Source organism: Phyllobates terribilis, unplaced genomic scaffold (genome assembly GCF_046119375.1).
Source record: "Phyllobates terribilis strain yellow unplaced genomic scaffold, ASM4611937v1 Scaffold_5__5_contigs__length_657084704, whole genome shotgun sequence".
Lineage (NCBI taxonomy): Eukaryota > Metazoa > Chordata > Amphibia > Anura > Dendrobatidae > Phyllobates > Phyllobates terribilis.
In genome coordinates this window covers 272233014-272251151 of record NW_027362765.1, presented here as the reverse complement: position 1 = coordinate 272251151, position 18138 = coordinate 272233014, and the positions used below count along the sequence as shown (strand labels likewise).

The 18138-nt window shown below is 43.0% G+C and overlaps 1 protein-coding gene across 5 annotated transcripts in view; it reads left to right on the top strand.

The window, feature by feature from the left end:
* The window catches only part of CCDC57 (coiled-coil domain containing 57), a 168118-nt gene that overhangs the window by 4124 nt on the left and 145856 nt on the right, over positions 1–18138 (top strand). For all 5 annotated transcript variants that reach the window (XM_073684160.1, XM_073684157.1, XM_073684156.1 and 2 more), the window contains exons 3-5: positions 7220–7328; positions 10123–10224; positions 15313–15470. In XM_073684160.1, coding sequence (XP_073540261.1) covers positions 7220–7328; positions 10123–10224; positions 15313–15470 — 369 coding nt within the window. The remainder of the gene's footprint in view (positions 1–7219; positions 7329–10122; positions 10225–15312; positions 15471–18138) is intronic.

Here is an 18138-nt window from a genome sequence, read left to right as displayed (position 1 = left end):
ATCTCAGTAGAGCATATGGGTCAAACTCCTGCCCGTGGGCCAAATCTGGCCCACGGGGTAGTTATTTTTGGCCCGCAACACCAGAACCGCCACCCCTATGTGGGGCCTTTATACTGTATGGAGGACTATGTGGGGCCTTTATACTGTATGGAGGACTATGTGGGGCCTTTATACTGTATGGAGGACTATGTGGGGCCATTATACTGTATGTAGGACTGTGTGAGGCCCATTATACTGTATGGAGCACTATGTGGGGCCCATTATACTGTATGGAGCACTATGTGGGGCCCATTATACTGTATGGAGCACTATGTGGGGCCATTATTCTGTATGGAAGACTATGTGGGGCCATTATTCTGTATGGAAGACTATGTGGGGCCATTATTTTGCATGGAAGACTATGTGGGGCCATTATTCTGCATGGAAGACTATGTGGGGCCATTATTCTGCATGGAAGACTATGTGGGGCCATTATTCTGCATGGAAGACTATGTGGGGCCATTATTCTGCATGGAAGACTATGTGGGGCCATTATTCTGCATGGAAGACTATGTGGGGCCATTATTCTGCATGGAAGACTATGTGGGGCCATTATTCTGCATGGAAGACTATGTGGGGCCATTATTCTGCATGGAAGACTATGTGGGGCCATTATTCTGCATGGAAGACTATGTGGGGCCATTATTCTGCATGGAAGACTATGTGGGGCCATTATTCTGCATGGAAGACTATGTGGGGCCATTATTCTGCATGGAAGACTATGTGGGGCCTTTATACTGTATGGAGCACTATGTGAGACCATTATTCTGTGTGGAGGACTATGTGGGGCCCATTATTCTGTATGGAGGACTATGTGGGACCATTATTCTGTATGGAGAACTGTGTGGAGACTTTATACTGTATGGAGGACTATGTAGAGCCCATTATACTGTATACTTTGTCCAATTTTTTTTATGTTGGCCCTCTGTGTGTTTAAGTTTGACATCCCACAGTAATGGGTTATTCTCAGAAATGTACACTGCTCAAAAAATAAAGGGAACACTTAAACAACAGAATATAACTCCAAGTAAATCAAACTTCTGTGAAATCAAACTGTCCACTTAGGAAGCAACACTGATTGACAATCAATTTCACATGCTGTTGTGCAAATGGAATAGACAATAGATGGCAATTATTGGCAATTATCAAGACACCCTCAATAAAGGAGTGGTTCTGCAGGTGGGGACCACAGACCACATCTCAGTACCAATGCTTTCTGGCTGATGTTTTGGTCACTTTTGAATGTTGGTTGTGCTTTCACACTCGCGGTAACATGAGACGGACTCTACAACCCACAGAAGTTGCTCAGGTAGTGCAGCTCATCCAGGATGGCACATCCATGCGAGCTGTGGCAGGAAGGTTTGCTGTGTCTGTCAGCGTAGTGTCCAGAGGCTGGAGGCGCTACCGGGAGACAGGCCAGTACACCAGGAGACGTGGAGGGGGCCGAAGGAGGGCAACAACCCAGCAGCAGGACCTCTACCTCCACCTTTGTGCAAGGAGGAACAGGAGGAGCACTGCCAGAGCCCTGTGCTCTTCACAGATGAAAGCAGGTTCACACTGAGCGCATGTGATAGACGTGATAGAGTCTGGAGATGTCGTGGAAAGCCTTCTGCAGAGCCCCATCTTGAATGGAGCGGAGGTGCACATACTTGACTTTCGTTCTATTCGTTGTATATGGTACTACTAGAGAAAACCAAATGCCAGTGCTTAGTTATTCTGGACAGTCAGAAAGGAGTGGATGGAGTAGAGGTCAAGCTTGTGAACCTCCGCTTTATTTAAGATGGGGCTGTGCAGGGCCTGCTTTCATGGTTCTGGAGCCACATTCTTGAGATTGCTGGGGGTCCCAGTGGTTGGACATCCAGTGATCAATAAGCTTATACCTATCCTATGGATACGGGATGACTTGCAATTTCTGGGACTATCCCTTATAGATACATTGATGGAAGGCACTATATTGTATTTTTGATAGGTCACCTTTAATATTTTCATATACCATATTAGGGAGTTATTAGTTGTGGTGTCTTTGGTTTAGAGCCCTCATCTCCTGAATGAGGTAGACATTGGTTACTTATGTAACACAGAGAATCAATAGACAGTGTGTATTTCAGAATTTCCCTGTGGTGGAGCTACTGGGAGATCGAACACTTACACCTCGGTTTTTCCTAGAAGCTGCTCAGAAGTATTGTGCTGTTTGGCGTTTTCATGCCAGCCTTGGCCAGTTTTGTAAAAATGTATGCCACTTTAGTCGCATCTATTCCTCAACCACCGTTTATTAAGACTGGCGTGTACAATGCCCCTAGTGTCCTATTACATACATTAAAATTCAATTATACAGTGCTCAGCATAAAAAAGTACACCCCTTTGAAAAGTAAGATGTTAATCAATATCTCACTCAAATACAAGAATAATGAGTTTCATACAACATTTTTTAACCCATAACATGAAAGTAAGATTAATATAATTTTCATTACAAAATGTTAAGTTTTACTCAGATTAGTTCATGCAAAAATGAACACACCCCAGATCACAAAATACTACATCTAGTATTTTGTATAATGCCCATGATTTTTAAGGACAGCACCAAGTCTAGGCATGGAACAAACAAGTTGGCGACATATTGCAACATCTGTCTTTTTCCATTCATCCAGAATTACCTCTTTTAGAGCCCAGAAGCTGGATGAAGAATGATGCTTAACTTGTCTCTTCAGAATTCCCCATAGGTGTTTGTTTGGGTTCAGATCAGAAGACACTTGGCTGCTGAATCACTTTCACACAGATTTGTGTTTTGGATCATTGTCATGTGGGAAAAGTGCACATCTACCAAGAGCACGGAGTGATGGTAGAATCTTCTCTTTTAATATAGAGAAATACATTTGTGAGTACATGACACATACCATCAATGAAATATAGCTCCCCACACCAGCAGCAGCACTAATGCAGCCCCACGTAAGGACACTGCCACCAACATGTTTCACTGTAGGCAGCATGTATTTTTCTTTGTATTCCTCATCTTTGTGACACCATACAGTTTTGAAGGCATCAATTTCAAAAACATTTATCTTGTTCATATCACTCCAGAGTACAGAGTACCAGTTGTCTTTATATTTTTTAGCATTGGCCATCGCGAATTGTAGGGTGGTGATGGGGGGGGGGGGGTTTGATATGCATGGACTTAAGGAACAGCTTCCTTCGTGGATTACACCTATGTATGCCATTCCTCTGCAGTGTATTGAGTCACAGGAAATACACACCCTTATTTGGCTTTGTACTTCTTCATCTAACGGCAGTGAACTTGCATGTTGATTTTCTTCAACCTTCTCATCAGAAGAAGCCCCTGTTTAGGTGATAACTTCTGTGGTTGGCCTGGACATCTTTGTGTGATGGTTGCAGTTCCTTCTCTGTTAAATTTCTGAATCACTTTTGCTCCATTATTCTGACTGACAAGTAAAGCTTTGCTGATCTTCTTTTAGCTTACACCTTTCATGTGTAAAGAAATTTTCTTTCTCAGGCCTTGTGACATTTCTCTTCCATGTGGTGCCATTGCTGACAGCATGAAATGGGAAGAGGTTTTCTTTGTTAACCTATTCTAAACATGGCTATTGCCCATTTTTGAGGTTTTGATTTTTTCCTCCCCTCCTTCTAAGAGCCATAACTTTTTTTTTTCAGTCTACACCATTCATTTTACAATCTGATGTACTGGAAAGCTGTAATAAATATCTAATTGCATCAACTTTACAAAAAAAGTGTAATTCCACAATTGATTTTTTTATTTTCCATATTCACTAAACAGTAAAAATGAACTGGTATGTAATTCACCAGGTCAGTACGATTATGGAAGTACCAAACATGCATATTTTGTTTTCATTTAAGTGATGGTGAAAAAAAAATCACAAGTTTCCAAAACCTGTAACGTTTTAAATTTTTGATCATGGCTTGCGAGACGTCTTATATTTTTGCGCCCTGAGCGGAAGTTTTTATTGATACCACTTTGGGGTAGTTATGTTGTTTTGATCGCCTTTCAATTTATACAGTGTTATGGCCACCGAAAAACAGTAATTCTGGCGTTTAGATTTTATTTTAGATTTTTTTCTCATTACCGATTGAGTTATCTAATTTTATATCTTTATAGATTGGACATTTACGAACATAGCTATGCAACGCTTGTATGTAAAAAAAATGTATGGGGCAAAAAGGGGGTGATTTGAACTTTTATATTTTTTGATATTTTTAAAAACCTTTTTTTTTTTTTAATATTTTTCACTGTATTTCTTAGTCCTGTTATGGGACTTGAACCTCAAGTCGTCTGATCACTTGTGCTATGTACTACCGTATTGCTGTATATTGCAAAAAAATCATGGTCTCGTATAAACACCAGCTAGAAGCTGGCATTCACCGCAGTACCGCCATGACAGGCACGGGGGTCTATTGTTGATTAGTGCAATCCACAGAGTTTTTTTTCTTTTACATCCATTCACCCATGTCTTCTTTTTTCTGGATTTAATGCAGTGGTTTCCATATCATAAGAAGGGAAAAAGAATGGAAGACCTCAATCCCCTATTTTTACGCCAGGCTGTTGAAATATAACATAAATTCTGCAATGGAAGTGTGAAACATAAGCAAATAAAACAGTTTTTACAGATTTTTGAGACAGAAATGATGTGAAGTTCAAGGTCCCGTTTAACCTTTTAGGTACCATTGTACACACCTCTATACTCGGTTTGAGCAAGGTGTTGCTTCACATCGCCCACCTAATACCACCTTGAACATTTGGAAGTCACAGCTTGAAAAGCCTTAAAATGTATGGGTATAATTTTTAATATGTACGGATCAACAGTTTCTCTTGTTGCATTAGTATCTTGCACGTTCCCTATTAGTTACCCCTAATTCTCGGGATGTTAAAATGATGTGGTGTTAGAAGTGCACAAGATGCAATCCCTAAATTGCCATTGCTGATCTGAAACCAGTGGCACAAATTGTATTGGCAAATAGTCACAGAAGGTGTAACATCACTACTTTGGTTAATTTCCTTCCAAAGGGGTTAGATTATTTCGTTGCATAGTGACTTTGCACCAAGGATCCTTTAGATTTTTACCCATCCTCTTAAGCCCCCGTCTCACATAGCGAGATCGCTAGCGAGATCGCTGCTGTGTCACGGTTTTGGTGACGCAACAGCGACCTCACCAGCGATGTCGCTATGTGTGACACTTTGCAGCGATCAGGCCCCTGCTGTGAGGTCGCTGATCGCTGCAAAGTGTCCTGGACCATTTTTTGGTCATTGCCCTCCCGCTGGTCAGCACACATTGCTGTGTGTGACCAGCGGGAGCAGCGATCAGGCTGGTAACTATGGTAAACATCGGGTTACTGTTTATCATGGTTACGAGCCTGCTAAAGTGAGCGGTAACCTCCCACTCACCGTAGCAGAGTGGTAACCATGATAAACAACGGGTTACTAGGAGCGCGTGTGCCCCTAGTAACCCGATGTTTACCATAGTTACCAGCCTGCTCCTGCTTCAGCAGGCTCGTAACCAGGAGCAGGACATCGTGGAAAGATTCTTTCCACGATGTCACTGCTCCCCTGATCGTTGGTGAGCCTGCCTGTTTGACAGCTCACCAGCGATCACATAGCGACGCAGCAACGATCCCTGACAGGTCGTATCGTTGTCGGGATCATTGCAGCGTCGCTAAGTGTGACAGGGCCTTTAGTCTTCAGCGGGGCCTCTGCCAGACTTAACCCTAGACTGTGATCTGGCTTTAGAATAGACCAATGTTTGTACAGAGCCTCCCTCACATTCTCCCCCTGCCAGTGTAAGTAGAGACTAAGTGGATCTGACTATCACTTTCTCTCATTTCTTAGACAGTTGTAGTAGTAGATTTCTTGTTTCAATGTTAGGGCCCTTCTGTATTCATTCCTAATTAGTGATGAGCGCAAGTGCTCGTTACTTGAGTTTGCCTAGGGTGCTTGGGTATGCACCGACTATCGCAGGTGCTCGAGGGACATGTTTGCGTAGCCATCATTGGGGGCTCAGCAGCCGTGTTGCGTGCGTATTTGTGGTTATTCTCCATTGTGTTTTTCTTTTGTTCCTTTTGCTTCTCCTACTGCTTCCTCACTGAGTAGCTTGGTTCCAGTAGGTGGGTGTAGCCTGCTGAGGAAGATGATCTTTTTTCTTTAATAGCAACTGTAGTTTTTGTTGCTCGAATGATCGATCCCTTGAGCAGATTCGTATCATCATGACGAACTGACCCACTGGGGCGTCCTTATAGTGGAATGACTGCGCATGGATGAAGCGGGTAATCGGGTATTTGCAATGTGCTTTTTCTATGCACATCTCTCTGTTTATGGCCATCCAAATCCACTATTAATTATACATCCAAAATATCTGTGTTTGTCGTATGAGTGTATGATTTGGAAGGGGTTATCATTGAGTGATTTCATAATGAGATGGTCAATTCCATCTCATCACCCTGCCAGATCACTAATAGGTCATCAATATACTGTATCTTTGTCAGTACTGCACATGAATGAGAGATCATCTGTCATTTTGACGAAATATTCTTAGGTCACATTTCTAAGACCAGAAGGAGAAAAGAAAGGGATGAAAAGATAAGCGATATCCTAATAAACCTTCCTAAAAATGTGATAGTGTCTTCTGCGGAATATGGTTGCACTATATAAGGAAGGGACATACTTGTAACGAAGTATGAATGGACAATACATGGAAGGCAGAGAGGTCTATAACTTAATCGCTTCACCAGACCTTTCTACACATTTCATCTTGACAGCGCTGAAGGTGTCCTGGATGATCTATGATTGCTCCAAGGAGATTCCTTGCTGAGTGTAGTGAGTTCTGCCAATTCATCTCCAATCCAGACCTATTGAATTGCAGCACACCCTTTGCCCAGCCTGGCACACAGGGTGCAGAAGTGGTATGCAAAATAGCTGGTTAGGTCAGTTTTAATCCATGTTAACATGATGTGTTTTCAAAAACACAGTAAACACTTTTTGTATTTTCGTAAAATTGAAGCAAGAAGAGAAAGCATTGTATGAACACAGCTTTAAAATCCAGATGTGTCCAGCCTTGGGTTTTGCACGCTATTTTCGTTTTCATTAAAAATATATTTTTTTGTTGTCAAACACTTAATAATCTGTGAATTTTCACTGTGTTATCTTTGTATTTTACAGCTGTAAAAATGGTGACATTGATCATCTCAGGGAGGAGTATGAAAATGTGAAGCGCCAGCTGGAAAGGAAAATTGAGGAGGTGCAAGGAGACCTGAGTCTACAGAAACAGGTAAGAGATGCGTGTTGTAATCTCTGTACATGATAGTGGCATTTCTGCTGTAAAATGGATGTAATCCCATTAATAATTGGCAATCTGCAGCAAGATGTTCTGGTGATGCTGTGATCTTCTTTGTATATATAAACAGCTACAGATCATGTGACTGCATCGTCCATCAGCTCCTGCCTGTACATGGTCATGTGACTGCATCATCCATCAGCTCCTGCCTGATCATGGTCATGTGACTGCATCATCCATCAGCTCCTGCCTGTACATGGTCATGTGACTGCATCATCCATCAGCTCCTGCCTGTACATGGTCATGTGACTGCATCATCCATCAGCTCCTGCCTGTACATGGTCATGTGACTGCATCATCCATCAGCTCCTTCTTGTACATGGTCATGTGACTGCATCATCCATCAGGTTCTTCCTGTACATGGTCATGTGACTGCACTTGATTTAGTGATCCTGGCCAGCTTCAAAACAGTGCTTACAGGCTCAATAGAATAAGGCTTGTAAGCGCTGCACATGTTCTTCTGTCTAGCAGTGATAGTTGTTCTACAAAGCATTGAGCCGCATACAAAAGGAAAGTGTTAATATCTGAAAAATGGCTGAAAATTTTAACAAGCAGTTAATTGCAAAATTGCTTGTATTCACAATCCAACAGTGCCCAATTATGCAGATGAGAATAACCCTTTAACATAAAGATTTATCCAAGGTGTAGGCTTAGTTCACATGTGCACTCAGAGCCCCCTTGTCTGGTTTTCCGTCACTTTTGATGGCAGTTGTAGCATGGGATGCTGTTCTCACTGTCAGAAGACAGAAGCCCTAAAGGACGGCTTTATAAACGTTTAGGATCTGTCACAGTCCTATAGATCGACTGTCAGTAGCGCAGGCTGTATGATGATTCTGTTATGTAGAAATGTCATGGTGTCATGGCTGCAGCTGCATACAGAAGCAAAGCCACAGTTTGTATTTTCCCATTACAATGTATGCTGCCTCTTAGGATAACAATTATTCATGGCAAAAGATTCTGTGATTTTTTTTTTCTAGGTTTGAGTATTAGGGGTTCTGCATTACATTTGCCATATCTCTTGTGTATTCGCACCCTGCAGTCTATCGATCTCACCCATCACCCAGCGCTTTTATAGCTCTGCGGCGGTCCGATCAATCATGACGTGTCAGGCTGATCCAGGCAGCTGCTGTTCTCAGTCTGGCACCCTGACTAAAGATACCATTACTGACAGCCTGAGCAGTGAGTGCAAATGTACAAGAATGCAGACTGAGGAGGCAGGTCCAAGAGCAATGAACTCTGCAACCTTCAGAAAGGTTACATGTAATAGGGGGAGTTGGGAGCAGGGCTGCGGCTCTGTAGACCTTTGCCTTGACCTGTGTGTTCGTAGCTGACCTGATGTGACCTTTGTCAAAAAGTTAGATAGCTGATCATCATAGGGCTATGGAAAGGTCAGGTACTGTCCGCTCCCCTGGAAAGTATAAGAAATACTTGTGTTATCCAAAAACTAAGAATTCTGAATCATCTTTTCTTAGAATTGCGCCTTGATCCATTCCTTTTTTGTTCCTCCTTGAAATGTATGAGTAAATTTTTAAATGGTTGAAAGCATTCTACTTTGACAATGAGGCATAGATCTACACTTGGATATTATACTGTACAATCGTCATGTGACTGCATCATCCATCAGATCCTGCCTGTACATGGTCATGTGACTGCATCATCCATCAGCTCCTGCCTGTACATGGTCATGTGACTGCATCATCCATCAGCTCCTGCCTGTACATGGTCATGTGACTGCATCATCCATCAGCTCCTGCCTGTACATGGTCATGTGACTGCATCATCCATCAGCTCCTGCCTGTACATGGTCAAAACTACATTGCTGTGCACATGTTCCATTTTATGTAATTTCTTTTAAGTGCTTTAAGTGGCAACTTCCACTCAGAATCCACCCGCTCTCTACACTTGGAAGTATAGAGCAAAGATGCTGGCGGCTCCGCCACTGCCAGAACAACATTGAAGTTGCCTCAGGGAAACACCCACTGGAATTTTCCTGAAGCTGCTGCCTGGGAAAACTTGAGCTTCTTCGCCAGCGTCTTTTAGTGTGCACATAGCCTAAAAGAATTTTAAAGAGATTGCTCAACCTTGAAAGCTTTAACTGTTTAAACTATTTGGTCTCCAACTGGTGAGATCTGTACAGATACATCCAAAGTAGAGGACGGTTCTACTTCTTCATTGCCAGATGTAATTATTTTTACAGATTCTCTAACTCTAACAGATCCTGATCCACTGCCACAAAGTGTAACGTCTTTGTACCCCTGAGCATGATTGAGGGACAAATGAAGGGCGTCTTGGCACTGCATGTATGCATATATATACAGTATGAGATATGTCACAACTAAACTTGCCTTATCCTGTAGGGCGTCCACTTAATGAGCGTAAACTATAGAGAATTCAGTCTCTCCTTGTAACTTGTCTTCAGTAGGGAGTCCTTTTGAACAATTATGACACCCTGGCACTAAAACTGGGTTCCTTATATAAAGTGCCATTCATGGAATATCAAAGTACCCCCCCCATTCTAATGAAGAAAACTACATCACTCTTAAATAGTTGAAGGGGTCCTCCAATGTCTAATTTTTAAAAACCACTGCGAATATTGTCTAAAAAAAGAAATAAAACACTGTTCACACTCTGCAGTGGTTACGTGCCGGCCATATGTAATCAGTTGCTGCTGTGGTTGTGTGCCTTCTTACACATGTATCTTTTCATTATGTTTGCCTTTATTTTACAGGAATTGTCTTTGGAGTTCGATTGTGAAATGAAGAAACGCGAGCATGAGTTCCGTCTACGCCTTGATGAGATGAGCACTGTGGTTCTCTCCCATGAACTTAAGGTACACGTACATTGACCACATGGAGACACTTACATGTGGAGAGGTTTGGATGGACTAATTGTATCCACAGCAGAAGAATAGGCAGTGGTAAAGGGAGGCATGGCTGACAATATGATGATGTTCAAAATGTGCCATTTTTTTCAATCTGCTCCCAGAGGTCAAATTATTATTTTAGGATTTGCAGAGAGCTTCTTCAGAGAGGAAGAGGACAGGACCTCTAGTGCCACCTATTGGGGCATCCTAAAAGTCAATATCAGACTTTTTTAAAGAGCCCTGCTACATGACCTAGAATAAGAGTCCAAACCAAACACCCATTTGCAGACACATGTTTCAGGGTGTTTGCCCCACATCCCTTCAAAGCAGGGTGTCTGCTTTGGCTGGATGAGGGGCCTCTGACAGGGAATCTAAGATGGAATGTTTCTCCTCGTGCTAAGTACCAAGTTGGCGTAAGGAGACTTAAAGGCCATGCAATGCTCATCTGGGAAATCTAATATAGGCCATGCAATGCTCTTCTGGGATATTGCATATTTAATTGCCCAGAGGAGCATTGTATGGTCTAGAAGTCTCCTTATGACAGTTTGGCACTCTCCACAAGGAGGAACGTTTCCTTTAGTCCCCTTGTCAAAGGCCTCTCACTTATATATCAGACCTGCTACTATGCTCTGATGAGGGGCAACCACCCTGAAACACAGATCAAATGGTGTGTCTGGTTTGGTTTCTAATAGTAAGCCATGTGGCAAGGCTCTTTAAAGGGTCATTATTTACTTATAGGATTACTGTCCTACCTCCCACCCCCCAATAGTTCTCTTTCTGTCTGAAAAGTCTATTTGCATATTTAATTTCCCAGAGGAGCATTGCATGGCATATAAGTTTCTTACGCCAATTGGCACTCTTCAGAAGGAAAAAAGTTCCCACTTAAGCCCTATATCTCAATAAAATCATAGGATCATTTTATGGATGGGAGTGTTATGTTCTTTAACCTTAAAGGGTTTGTCAAGTTGCAACGTACTGATGACCTATTCATGTGATGGATCATCAATATCACATTGGTTGAGGTCCAACACCGGGTACCCCCAACGATCAAGGCACAGCTCCATTCAATGTGTAGCATCCCTTGCCATGCACTGCAGCACAGCCTCTGTTAACCCCTTCACGACATATGATGTACATGTGCGAGCCCGCATCTTTTCCGGCAGATGATGGCCATTATGTGTCTTTAAGAGCCAAGGGTGGAGCGGAGCACTGCTATATATAGCACAAGTGAACAGGCGATTGCATCTTCTGACGCGCCTCCCTGGGTCGTGTGTGCACGCGTGTGGGTTACCCGGAGCCGGGTCTCTGGGGGTTGTAGTCTCCGTGGCGGCGACCCGGTCCCGTGGCTCAGGGTGGTCAAACCAGTGGCAGTCTGTTTGTTGTATTTTAAATGTCCGACTACGCCAACCGTGGATTGCGGTCAGGATGACCCGCTGCTGCAAGGCAGTCCACTGAGGCTGATAGTGTGTGCAGCAGAGTGTAGTACAACTCCCCACGGGAAGAGTGTAGCCTCAGGGCAGTGTAGTAGGATGCTGGGGGTGATGGTGCAGGCGCAGCATAAATCACACAGAGTCAATGATGCAGTCCAGGGTCTTTTACTCACAGTTGTTATCCGAGTCACTTCTGCCGGCAATGACTGCCCGAGCCGTGCTGCGTCCACCAGGTGAGGAGCTCGGTCAACCCCCAGGCAATTCCGGAGTATGGCACAGGACCCCCTTTTATCCTTCCTCTGGCCTCTCGTGCCCCACCAGTGACCACACTTCTGTCCAGCTGCCTCGGGCCTTCTCTTGGTGAAACCTGTCGCCGGTTTCCCTGACCCTATGTGGTGCCTTCCTAGTGGGTATAGCAGGGGGTAGCACCAATAGATGATCACAACCTCCGGTCTTTGGCTGAGGGATAATTTACCTCCACCAACTTGGGAATCCGGTACCCTTATTCTGCCCGACCCTTCACCCGATATCTCGTGGGTTCTTAGGGTCCCTTCTGCCTTCTTGTTTCTGGAGCCTTTCTACTCCTCTTTCTCTCCACCTTTCTTCCTTCCTTCTCCTTCTCCTCTTCTCCCTTCTGGCTCCGGCCTTCACCCTAGGCCTGCCTCGTGGAGCTGAGCTCAGACTGAGCCTCAGCTCCCTGTCAGCCCTCTCTGGCTGAACTTCTTCTCTGCCTCAACTCAACTCCCTCCTAAGATGGCCCCCACCTTTTATCTACTTTACTGTGTCTGCGCTCAGGTGACCTGCAACCAATGAGCTCCTTCCTATGCTCCAGAAACCATCCCCTTCTGCTCCTACACCACTGGGTTCTCTCCCCACTCCAGCCAGGGACAAGGTCAGTTGTGCCTGCATATATATAAATGGGAGCACCGTCGAGCTGTCCCCCGGAAATGAGGAGTGTGTGTATGTATGTGTGCAGCTAACTGAGCCCTGGTCCACACTCCATCCTTACCTGGGAGTGGAATATCACACCTCTGGTTGAGGTGCAATACCCCTGTAGCAACCGAACCCTCGGGGCGCTATACTTCCAGTTCCCTAAGGGGACTAGTAACCCCTTTACGACGTGGTACGTAATAGTACGCACCACGCCGTAACCCCCGGTTCAGCGCAGGCTCCGGCGTTGAGCCCACACTAAACCGGGCACATGTCAACTGATTTATACAGCAGACATGTGCCCCCAACAGCCGCGGGGGGAAGTGCGATCCAACCGCGGCTGTTAACTAGTTAAATGCCGCTGTTAATCTCTGACAGCGGCATTTAACAGCGCCGCACCAGAAGCGCGTCACTTACCCCGCCCATAGGTGACCCCATCACATGATTGCGGGTCACCGATGGGTTGGCATGACAAACCGGGATCTGCAGGAGACCCCTGTGGTTGTCATGTCCAGATTGCTATGAGCGCTGCCCATTGGTCGGCGCTCATAGCAAGTGAGCAAATCTGCTACATACAGGCAATCTGCTCGTCCCCTGTATGCAGCAGAGCCGATCAGGTAATTGCTGCTTCTAGTCTCCCATGGAGACTGTAGAAGCATGAAAAAAGTAAAAAAAAATGTTTTTAAAAATATTGAAAAAATATAAAAGTTTAAATCTCCCCCCTTTCGCCCCATTCAAAAGAAAATAATAAAAAAAAAAAACCACATACACATATTTGGTTCAGAATTGCCTGATCTATCAATATAAAAAAAGAATTAATCCGATCGGTAAACGGTGTAACGAGAAAAAGATTCTAAACGCTAGAATTACATTTTTTTGGTCGCCGCAACATTGCAATAAAATTCAATAACAGGCGATAAAAACACCGCATGTACCCCAAAATGGTATCAATAAAAATGTCAGCTCGGCGCGCAAAAAATAAGCCCTCACCCAGCCCCAGATCACGAAAAATGGAGACGCTATGGGTCTCGGAAAATGGTGCCATTTATTTTTAGAAAACTTTGGATTTTTTTTCTCACCACTTAAAAAAGAACCTATACATGTTTGGTGTCTACCAACTCATAATGACCTGGAAAATCATAATGGCAAGTCAGTTTTAGCATCCAGTGAATGTGGTAAAAAACAAGAAACAACTGTGCAGTTGCACTTTTTTTGCAATTTCACCGCAGTTAGAATTGTTCCCCGTTTTCCAGTACAAGATATGGTAAAACCAATGATGTTGTTCAAAAGTACAACTCGTCCCACAAAAAGTAAGTCCGCACTTGGCCATATTGACCGAAAAATAAAAAAGTTATGGCTCTGGGAACAAGGGGAGCAAAAATCGAAAAAGCAAAAACGGAAAACGCTCCGATCATTAAGGGGTTAAATACAGTAAAAAGTAAAAACAAAAAGTTTTAAAAAATCTGAAGAAAAAACCCCCCACAAAAGTTCAAATCACCCCTCCTTTTGACCAATTAAAAATCAAACAATTAAAAACAGAATAAAAAATACACATATTTGGTATCGCTGCCTCCGTAAAAGTCCGATCTATCAAAATATAAAGTAAATTAATCCGATCAGTAAACAGCTTAATGAGAAAAAAATCAAAATGCCAGAATTACATTTTTTTGGCTGCCGCAACATTGCATTGAGATGCAATAAGAGGCGATCAGAACATCGTGTCTACCCCAAAATGGTATCAATAAAAACGTCAGCTCATCAGCTCAGGGCACAAATAAAAAAAAATAAGCCCTCACCCAGCCCTATATCCCAAAAATTGGAAACGTTACGGCTAGGAAAATGGCGACACAAGCCGTTTTTTCTTTTTTTTTTTTTTCAAATTTCCAATTTGTTTGGTATCTGCATAATCGTACAGGCCTGGAGAATTATATTACCAGGTAAGTTACCGTGTAGTGAGCAAAAAAGTTATGGCTCTTGGAAGAAGGGGAGGTAAAAACGAAAATGGAAAATCTCAGAGTGAAGGTGTTAAAAAGGAGGTGTTCCGCAGTACCCTGCAGCGGCCACTACACTGAATAAGACTGCATTGTAGCTTCGTTCAGTGGGCCCAATTTATCATTGCATTTGAGCCTCTTTTTTGTCTAGTTTTGGTGCATTTTGCCTGTTTTTCATTGGCACCTAATCTCCCTTTTGTTTTGCATCTTTTTTAAAGTCTATTTTATGTGTTCGCCTGTTATTTTCTGCTTGCCATTGTGGGCAGGGTTTGTGATTTTCAGATTCATCATTTGTGGCTTTTGAAAAGCCGTGATACTTGTTGCAGATGTGCTTCACTCCCTCCATGGAGTAATTTTATGTACGCCTGAAATTTTGTTCTGATTTTTGTACCATTTTTGTTTGCAACTTTTTTCTGCTAAAGAGTTGCGAAAATGGCAAAAGACAAAAATAAAGAACCTTTTTGACTTAATGCGCGTGATTCATGAATATTGTGCAATTTTGAAGAATTTGACGCAAAAAATGGCAACGAACACCACAAGGCACAAAAGAAAAATTACAAAAAAATCCCAAAAATAGTGAATTACATCCAGGGGCTGGTGGAGCAAATGTCTGCCAATCAGTGGGTACTGGATTTCGGAATCCCCACCGATCTGCTATTGTGAGGCCTCCATTGAAGTTTTACATTTTATTTTATTATTTTAAGGTGAAGTTACTGACAAAAGAGCTGGAAGTTGCGAGAGAAATAGAGCTGAAAGGCTCGGAAACAATTCAGGAAACTGAGGCCACCAACCAGAGACTTCTCAAGGCTGTGAAACTGAAGGACTTTGAAATGAAGGAGCTGTCAGCCGTCAAAGATGCACGGTAGGTCCAAAATGACAAATATGATAAATGTGCACGCTCATGGAGCCAAGATTTTTTTTTTTGGGCAGCGATACAATTAAAACCTCAGTCATTAATACAAAACTACCTCAAAAAGTTGCATGGTTATAATCACAATTTACATCACATCTATTAGTTGCTGCAAAACATAAAAATGATATGCTGCTCCATTTAGTGCAATAAACCCAATACAATGTGGAGATATAGGTAGACTAGTGGGAAAAATGCTCACCTTCGGGGGTTGTGCCATCACATGCTGAACACGGGTAAAGCCTTGTAGAATCATCGTCTGTCAGCTGCGCGTTGGTGGAGAAATAACAGTGCAAGATACATGATGGTATAGCGGAAAGTACAGGACACGGGCGCTGCTGAGAATGGCTTCCCGGAGAATAGAATATGTCATCTAGGTTCCTTCATTGGATAGGTACTTCCAGTTATGCTTTTCCATAACTCATTGGTATCTGTATCAGGATAAGGTCATCTTGGCTTGATGAAGACACCAATTTAGTATCAAAACATGTAGCCTGAATATAAAGCCTGTAGGGAAAATCCCACCAAAAGACATACTCCGCACAACATGCTGCATTTTGAAAAAATGCCACTGAGCCTAAAAAGCAAAAACGCTGTGGATATAGACTTTTGAGCATTTTGCTATAGACATTAAAGGGAACCTGTCATGTTAAACACACTATCTGATATGCAGGCAGGATGTTACAATGGCATGTAAAAGTTTGGGCACCCCTGGTCAAAATTACCGTTATTGTGAATAGTTAAGGAAGTTGAAGATGAAATGATCTCTAAAAGGGCTTAAGTTAAAGATGACACATTTCCTTTTTATTTTAGGCAAAAAAAATATATATATTTTCATATTTTACATTTTAAAAATTACAAAAAAGAAAATGGGCTGTTGCAAAAGTTTGGGCACCCTGCATGGTTAGTACCAAGTAGCACCCCCTTTTTGAAAGTATCACAGCTTGTAAATGCTTTGTGTAGCCAGACGAGAGTCTTTCAATTCTTGTTTGAGGGATTTTCGTCCATTCTTCCTTGGAAAATTCTTCCAGTTCTGTGAAATTCCTGGATCGTCTTGCATACACTGCCTTTTTGAGGTCTAGCCACAGATTTTCAATGATGTTCAGATCAGGGGACTGTGAGGGCCATTGTAAAACCTTCAGCTTGCACCTTTTGAGGTAGTCTATTGTAGATTTTGATGTGTGTTTAAGATCATTATCCATTTGTAGAAGCCATCCTCTTTTCAACTTTACAGATAATGTTATGTTTGCATCAAGAATTTGTTGAAATTTCATTAAATCAATTCTTCCCTCTACCAGTGAAATGTTCCCCATGCCATTTGCTGCAACACAACACCAAGGCATGATTGATCCACCACCATTCTTAATGGTTGGTGAGAAGTTCTTTTCCTGAAATTCTGTGCGCTTTTTTCTCCACACACCTTTGATCATTGTGGCCAAAGAGTTCTATTTTAAGTCCACAGGACTTGTTTCTAAAATGGATCAGGCTTGATTAGATTATTATTATTTATTATTATAGCGCCATTTATTCCATGTAGCTTTACATGTGAAAGGGGTATACATAATAAAAAAAGTACAATAATCATGAACAATACAAGTCACCGACTGGTACAGGAGGAGAGAGGACCCTGCCCACGAGCGGTCTCAGTCTACAAGGGATGGGTGAGGATACAGAAGGTGAGGATAGAGCTGGTCGTGCAGCGGTATAGTGGAACAGTGGTTACTGCAGGTTTGTAGGCTTGTTGGAAGAGGTAGGTCTTCGGTTCCTTTTGAAGATTTCCATAGTAGGCGAGAGTCTGATGTGTTGGGGTAGAGAGTTCCAGAGTAGAAGGGATGCACTAAAGAAATCTTGTATGCGCTTGTGGAAAGAGGAGATAAGAGGGGAGTAGATAAGGAGGTCTAGTGAGAATCGGAGGTTCCGTGCAGGTATGTACCGGGAGACTAGGTCACAAATGTATGGAGGAGATAGGTTGTGGATGGCTTTGTATGCCATGGTTAGGGTTTTGAACTGGAGTCTCTGGGCAATAGGGAGCCAATGAAAGGATTGACAGCGGGGAGAGGCCGAGGACAGGTGGATTAGTTGGGCAGCAGAGTTTAGGATAGATTGGGGGGGTGCGAGAGTGGTAGAAGGGAAGCCACAGAGCATGAGGTTACAGTAGACAAGGTGGTAGAGGAAGAGGGCGTGCACTAGTGTTTTTGCAGATTCTTGGTTAGGATTGTTCGTATCCAGAAAATATTTTTGAGTTGGAGTCGGCAGGAAGTGGAAAGGGCTTGGATATGTGAATTGAATGAAAGAGCAGAGTAAGGGTTACCCCGAGGCAGTGAGCTTGCGGGACTGCGGAGAGTGAGCATCCATTGACTTTGATGGATATGTCTGTGGGGGGGGGGGGGTTTGAGTGAGATAAGGGAAAGATGATGAATATGGTATTTTGCAAACTTTTGCCTACTTCTGACGCTGAGTTTTATGATGAGGACGCAGGTGATGTTTTCTTCTGATGACTCTTCCATCAAGGCCGTATTTTTGCAGGTGTCTCAGAACAGTACAACAATGTAACACAACTCCAGAATCTGCTAAATCTTTCTGAATGTCTTTTGTAGTCAAGTAGGGGCTCTGATTTGCC